At 61.3% G+C, this 7,410-nt stretch overlaps 1 protein-coding gene across 1 annotated transcript; it reads right to left on the bottom strand.

Annotated features, from left to right (window-relative positions):
* Window positions 1–1,200: 1,200 nt before the first annotated feature.
* On the bottom strand, window positions 1,201–5,495 carry LAMTOR1 (late endosomal/lysosomal adaptor, MAPK and MTOR activator 1). The gene is made up of 5 exons (XM_068683321.1): window positions 5,337–5,495; window positions 4,656–4,801; window positions 4,011–4,088; window positions 3,796–3,922; window positions 1,201–1,752 (listed from the first exon to the last, which is right to left on the bottom strand). The coding sequence occupies exons 1-5, from the start codon at window positions 5,460–5,462 to the stop codon at window positions 1,660–1,662; spliced, it is 570 nt and encodes a 189-aa protein (XP_068539422.1). The 5' UTR covers window positions 5,463–5,495; the 3' UTR covers window positions 1,201–1,659.
* Window positions 5,496–7,410: the final 1,915 nt, after the last annotated feature.

Consider the following 7,410-nt stretch of genomic DNA (forward strand, 5'->3'; position numbering starts at 1 on the left):
GTATTGGGTACGGGTATAGGGGTATAGGTACAGGCATGTGTGCAGGCATGAATATGGGCAGGGGAAGGGTATGGGTATGGGAGGGGGTATGGGAACAGGCAGGGGAAGGGGCACAGACAGGGGTATGGGTACAGGTATGGGAAGAGGCACGTGTATGGGTACGGGTACAGGCAGGGGTATGGGTACAAGTACAGGTACGGGCAGGGGTATAGGTACGGGTATGGGCAGGGGTACAGCTGGGTATGGGTACAGGTATGGGAACAGACATGGGGTGTGGGTATGGGTATGGGTACGTGCACAGACAGGGGTATGGGGCTGTGTATGGGTACAGGTAGGGGCAGCGGTAATGGGTACTGGTATGGGTACAGGGGTATGTGTATGGGTACCAGTATGGGCAGGGGTACTGGTATGGGTACAGGCAGGGGAGGGGGTAAGCGTATGGGTCCGGGTACAGGGAATGGGTACAGGGACAGGCAGGGATGTGGATATACGGACATACACCCCAATACGGGTACGGGTAGGGGCAGGGGGCACCCCCTCACCCCCCCCCACCCCACACCCCCAGATCTCCACCCCACAAGCCGCCCCTCTCCCACCCGAGGGCTGCGCCTGGCCTACGTGAGGCTGGGGGGGCTTTGGGGGCTGCCCCCCACCCTACAGCGCCTGCTGGCAGCCCCCAGGTGCGTGGGGATGGGAAACCCCCCCTGGGGGGGGGGCTGCGGGGACAGATCCTGACCCCTTTTTACCCCATACCCCACACTTTGGGGCTGGGGGGGCTCCCCTGTGAGCTGGGATAAGGGGGGGCTCACCCCAAAACTGGGGGGGCACCCCCAGAGCCTCGCAGCCTCCTGGAGCCCCCCGCAGGGATGATGTGCCCCCCCCCTCCATACCCCATTTGTGACCCCAATACATTTTCTTGCCCCCCCTGCAGTGACTCAGGGTGGGGGCGTTTGGGGAAAAGCAGCAGCCCCCCCCCCAGCAGTGGCGTGGGGGGGGGGCTCAGAGCCCCAGTGGGGGACTGGTGCTGCCAACTGGGAGCACTGGGCAGAGGAAACCCCAAAAATCAGGGCACAGGGGGGGGGGCGAAGGGAAACCAGCAGGAGGACGGGGGGGGGACAAAAAAAAAAAAAAGAGGCACAAAACGCTGGGGGGGCACAGCCCCAGCCCCCCCCCACCACGCAGAGAAGAGAGGAGGCGGCGCTGGGTGGAGGTGTTTATCTATGGTGGCGAGAGAAAAATAATTAAAAAACAAAACCCAAACCCAAAACATGTAAAAATGAGGGGGGGGGGGGGCTGAAACCACCGGGGGCCGCAGGAGCCCGGCTGCAGCCCCCCCCCCTCCGCAGGGGGGAGCGGCACCACAGCCCCCCCCCCCCCCCCCCAGGGGGAGCGGCACCACAGCCCCCCCCCCCCCCCAGGACCCCTGCTGTGGGCTCCACGGGTGCAGTGGGGCCGTGGGGGGGTCGCAGCCCCCTCCCCACTGCCCCCCCCCCCCCCCAAGCAGTGGGGACGAAGCTTTGGGGTGGCGGCGGTGAACCGGGCGTCTGTACAAGGGCAAGGTGCCATTGGGGGGGGGGAATAAAGCCAAAAAGAGGGAAAACCAAACCAAAACCAAACCAAAAATCCCAGCCCCCGGGGCGGGGGTGCCGCGGGGGGGGCTCAGGGGATGCCAAACTGTACAACCAGCTCTTCTTTCGCATCCACGCGGATCTGGGAGAGGGCGCTGAAGGCGTAGGCGGCTATCCGGGACACCTGGGGGGACACGGGGCACAGGGGGGAAATTGGGGGTTGGGGGGGGGAAAGAAATGGGGGAGAGATGGGGAAAAATGGGAAAGGGAAAAAATTGAGAGAGATGGAGGAGGGAAAGAAAGGGAGAGAGATGGAGGAGGGAAACAGAAATGTGGAGAGATGGAGGAGGGAAAGAAATTGGAAAGAAATGGGGAGAAATGGAAAAGGGAAATATAAAGGGAGAGAGATGGAGAGGAGGAAAAAAGGGAGAGAGGGAAGAGGAAAAAAAGGGGGAGAGATGGAAAAGGGGAAAAAAGGGGGAGAAGTAGAAAAGAGAAAAAATGAGGAGAGATGGAAAGGGAAAAAGAAATGGGGAGAGATGGAAAAGGAAAAAAAAGGGGAGAGATGGGGAGAAATGGAAAAGGGAAATATAAAGGGAGATAGATGGAGGAGGGAAAGAAAGGGAGAGATGGAAAAGAAATGAAGAGATGGAGAAGGGGAAAAATGGGGAGAGATGGAAAAGGGAAAAATAAAGAGAGAGAGATGGAAAAGTGAAATATAAAGGGAGAGAGATGGAGAAGGGAAAAATGGGGAGAGATGGAGGAGGGAAAGAAAGGGAGAGATGGAAAAGGGAAAGGAATGGGAAAGAAATGGGGAGAGATGGAAAAGGGAAAAATAAAGGGAGAGAGATGGAAAAGGGAAAAAATGCAGAGAAATGGAGGAGGAATAAAGAAATGGGGAGAGAGGGAGGAGGGAAAAATGGGGAGAGATGGAAAAGAAATGAAGAGATGGAGAAGGGGAAAAAAATGGAGAGATGGAAGAGGGAGAGAAATGGGAAAGAAATGGGGAGGGATGGAGAAGGGAAAAAAGGGGAGATGGAAAAGGGGAAAAAATGAGGAGAGATGGGGAGAGATGGGAAAGGGAAATATAAAGGGAGAGAGATGGAGAAGGGAAAAAAAGGGAGAGATGGAAAAAAGGGGAAAAAGGGAGAGAGATGGAGGAGGGAAAGAAAGGGAGAGATGGAAAAGGGGAAAAAGTGGGGAGAAGTAGAAAGGGAAAAAAATGAGGAGGGAGATGCAAAAGGGAAAAATAAAGGGAGATGGAGGAGAGGAAAAAAAGGGAGAGATGGAAAGGGAAAAAATGGGGAGAGGTGGAAAAGGGAAATATAAAGGGAGAGAGATGGAAAAGGGAAAAAAATGGGGAGAGATGGAGAAGGGGAAAAAAGGGAGAGAGAGAAGAAGGAAAGAAATGGGGAGAGATGGAAGAGGGAAAAATAAAGGGAGAGAGATGGAAAGGGAAAGAAAGGGGGAGATGGAAAAGGGGAAAAAATGAGGAGAGAGATGGAAAAGGGAAAAAAGGGAGAGAGATGGAAAAGGGAAAAATGGGGAAATGGAAAAGGGAAAAGAATGAGGAGATGGAAAAGGGAAAAAGAAATGGGGAGGGATGGAAAAGAAATGTAGAGATGGAGTAGGGGAAAAATGGAGAGATGGAAAAGGGAAAGAAATAGGAAAGAAATGGGGAAAGATGGAAAAGGGAAAAAATGGGGAGAGAGATGGAGAAGAGAAAAAGAAACGGGGAGAGATGAAAAGGGGAAAAAAGGGGGAGAAGTAGAAAAGAAAAAAATGAGGAGAGATGGAAAGGGAAAAAGAAATGGGGAGAGATGGAAAAAGGAAATATAAAGGGAGAGAGATGGAGGAGGGAAAAAAATGGGGAGGGATGGAGGAGGAAAGAAATGGGAAAGAAATGGGGAAAGATGGAAAAGGGAAAAAGGGAGGGATGGAGAAGGGAAAAAATGGAGAGATGGATAAAGAAATGGAGAGATAGAAAAGGGAAAAATAAAGGGAGAGAGATGGAAAAGGGAAAAAGAAATAGGGAGGGATGGAAAAGAGGAAAAAATGGAGAGCTGGAGGAGGAGGCCCCATCCCGCTGCCCCCCCAGGAGCTGGAGCTGTGGGGCTGGCAGCGGGCTCTGTATGGCCGCAGGGCTCCCGGGGAGGGGACCCCGAGCTGCCACCCCCAGCACCCACCCTGGGGGGGGGGAAAAAACCTCCCCCCCTTCACCCCTCACCTGCTGCAGGTCTGCGAAGGGCACGGGGTCGCTGGCGAGCACCTGGTGGGGCTGGTTGGTGAGCGAGGGCAGCAGCGGGAGCTTCTTCCAGTGCGTCAGGCTGGAGCTCAGCATGGCCAGGCGCGTGCTGCGGGCAGGGGGGGCTCAAAAACACGCACAGAACCCCCCCACCCCAAAAAAAAAAAAAAATAAGGCCCGGGGTAAGGGGCTCTCACCTGTACTGCCTGGCCCTGTCCATGTACTCGTGCTGCTCCATCCCCTGCGAGTCCGCTGCCGACACGTCGATGATGTTGCTGCAGGGAGAGGAGACAGGGAGGGGTCGCCCCGAGCCCCCCCAGGGCCCCCCCAGGTGCCCACAGCACCCCCCCGGGGCTGGGGGGGGGGGACGGGGGACACAGGTCCTGAGCCAGCGGAGCTGGGGCTGGAGGAGCCCCTGAGGGAGGATGGGGGGGGAGAAATTGGGGGGGGGGGAGAAATTGGGGGGGGAGAAATTGGGGGGGGGGGAGAAATTGGGGGGGGGAGAAATTGGGCCCTGTGAGGGTGCTGAGGGCCTGGCCCAGGGGGGCTGGGGGTGCCCCCAGTGCCCGTCCCCAAGCCCCAGGCCGTGTCCCCGCTGCCCCTCAACGCCCCCAGGGATGGGGGGCACCCCCGGGCCGCCCCCCCAGGGCCTGGGCACCCAAAATTCTCCCTCTCACCCACCCCAAACCCCCCAGGGGGAGGGGGGCGAGCACCCCCCTGGCCCACTCCAGGCTGACCCCTCACAGATCCATTGCAGGAGCAGCTCCAGGGGCCCCCCCTCGGCTCTGCCCCCCCCGAGCCGTGCTGCCAGCCCCCCGCAGCCCCCCCAGCTGGGGTCTCACATGGCGGTTTTGGCCAGGATGGAGGACAGCATGGCCTGCTCGTCGGTGCGTGCCGCCGGCAGGCTGTGGTAGCTCTGCTCCGCTCCGTTCAGCACCTTGCTGGGGGGGCTGGCAGCCGGCTCCAGCAGCCGCTTCGTCTCTTCTTCCTGGGGGGGGAAAAAACAAAGGGGGGGGGCCCCCAAAATCAGCCCCAGCAGCCCCCCGAGAGGCAAAAAGGGGGGGGGGGGAAAGGATAAAAATCATCCCCAGCAGCCCCCAGCCCCCATTTTGCTCTGCCCAAACCCTGCAGAAGCCCCCAGCCCCCTCCAGCACCCCCGGGGGGGGGGCGGTACTGGGGGGGCTTCCAGCAGGACCAGGGGGGGGCTGCAGCCCCCCCCCCACAGGCAGGGCAGCAGCTCCAGGCCCCCCGGGGGGGGGTCCAAAATAACAAAGCGAGGGTGGGGGGTGGGGGACAGTGACCGGGGGGGGCCAAACGCAACCGGGATGGGGGCGGCGACCACCGGGGGGGGGCACCGGGGGGGCCCCGAGGCCTGTTTGGGGCCTGGGGTCACAGCCCCCCCCCCTCAACCCCTACAGGCCCAGACCCCCCGGGAGCCGCTGAGGGGTTTCGGGGGGGCTCGGGCCAAGCCCCGGTCTCGCCCCGGTCTCCCCCCGGTCCCTCCCGGTGCCCCCCCCCCGCACCTGGTCGGAGGCCTCGGCCTCGCTGCTGTAGCAGCAGCCCATGGCGAGCCGCAGCAGGGCCCTGCCGCCCGCGCCCCGCCCGCCGCCGCCACTGCCGCCGCCGCTTCCGGTCCCGTGACCCAGCATTCCGCCCCGCCGTCACGTGGGCCGCTGGGAGCCAATGGGGAGAGGGGAAGAGGGAGCCGCTCCCCCGCCCAGCCGCGGGGAGGTGGGGGGGGGTCACGTGAGGGGCAGCCAATCAGGGAGGGGGAGGTGGACACGCCCCCCTCTCGTGGATGGGCGGGGTGGGCGCGTGAGGGCTCGGTCACGTGGAGGCGGGGTGGGGGCGGGGCCTCGAGCGCAGGGGGCGGGGCTACCGGGCACCAGTGACACCAGTGACACCAGGGCTCCCAGCCCAGTGCTCCCAGTGCCCCCAGTGACCCCAGTCCAGTGCCCCTAATGCTCCCAGTGCCCCCAGTGATCCCATCCCAGTGCTCCCAGTGACCCCAGTTCTCCAGTGACCCCATCCCAGTGCTCCCAGTGCTCCCAGTGACCCCACCCAAGTGCTCCAGTGCTCCCAGTGCTCCCAGTGACCCCATCCCAGTGCTCCCAGTACCCCCAGTGACCCCATCCCAGTGCTCCCAGTGCTCCCAGTGACCCCATCCAAGTGCTCCCAGTGCTCCCAGTGACCCCATCCCAGTGCTCCCAGTGACCTCCAGTGCTCCCAGTATCCCCATGCTCCCATCCCAGTGCTCCCAGTTCCCCCAGTGCCCCTATTGCCCCCACCTTTCCCTTTGCCCCAGTACTCCCAGTTCTCCCAGTGTCCCCAGTTCTCTCAATGCCCCCAGTGTCCCCAGTATCCCCAGCTCCCTCAGTGCCCCCCACAGCTCCCAGTGCTCCCAGTATCCCCAGTTCCCCCAGTACTGCTAGTTACCCCAGTGCCCCCAAGCGCTCCCAGTGCCCCAGTATGCCCAGTTCCCCCATTGCCACCAGTTCTCTCAACGCCCCAGTATGCCCAGTAACCCCCAGTACCCCCCCATTGCTCCAGTGCTCTCAATGCCCCCAGTGTTCCCAGTATCCTCAGCTCCCCCAGTGCCCCCCACAGCTCCCCGTGCCCCCCAGTGCCCCCAGTATCCCCAGTACCCCCCCATTGCCTCCAGTACCCCCCAGTAATCCCAGTATCCCCAGTAACCCCCATTGCCCCCAGTGCCCCCCAGTACTCCCAGTATCCCCAGTACCCCCCATTGCCCCAGTACCCCCAGTACTCCCAGTACCCCCAGTTCCCCCACTCCCTCCCCTGGGGACCGGGGGCCGTGCTGTGGGGCTGCCCCTGCCCCCCCCCCCCATTCCCTGACCCCCCCTCAATTCCCTGCACCCCAATTTGGGCCGAGTCCTGGGGGGGGTCCCCGGGGGTGACCCCGTCCCCAGACCCCGCCTGACCCCTGAGCCCCCCAAATTTCCTAACCCCCCCAAACTCTCCGAGCCCCCCCCCAGCCTCCCCAGGACCCCCCCCCCCCCGTGGCCACCTCCTGCTCTTTTTGGGGGGCTGCGGGTGCCCCCAGCCCGGGGGGTCCTGCCTGCCCTGACATGGGGGCAGGGGGTGGGCTGCGGCCCCGCATTTTGGGGTTAAACAGCCCCGGATTGGGGCAGGGCGCATCCAGGAGGGGTGGGCGCAGACACCTGGGGCACCGGTGGCCCCAAAGTCCAGCGTCCGTCCCCAAAATCCAGCGTCCTTCCCCCAAAATCCATTGTCCATCCTCAAAATCCAGCACCCACCCCCAAAACCCAACATTCATCCCCTAAAACCCGTGTCCACCTCAAAATCCAGTGTCCATCCCCCCTAAATCCAGCGTCCATCCCCAAAATCCAACGTCCAGTCCCAAAATCCAGCATCCCCCCAAAAATCCAATGTCCATCCCCCAAATCCAGCATCCCTCCCTCAAAATCCACCATACGTCCCCAAAACCCGCATCCGCCCCCAAAATCCAGTGTCCACCCCCCCAAAATCCAGCGTCCATCCCCAAATTCGGCACCCATCCCCAAAATCCAGTGTCCATTCCTTCAAAATTTGATGTCCATCCCCCAAATCCAGCAT

The sequence above is a fragment of the Anas acuta genome, chromosome 1 (genome assembly GCF_963932015.1).
Source record: "Anas acuta chromosome 1, bAnaAcu1.1, whole genome shotgun sequence".
NCBI classification, from domain to species: domain Eukaryota; kingdom Metazoa; phylum Chordata; class Aves; order Anseriformes; family Anatidae; genus Anas; species Anas acuta.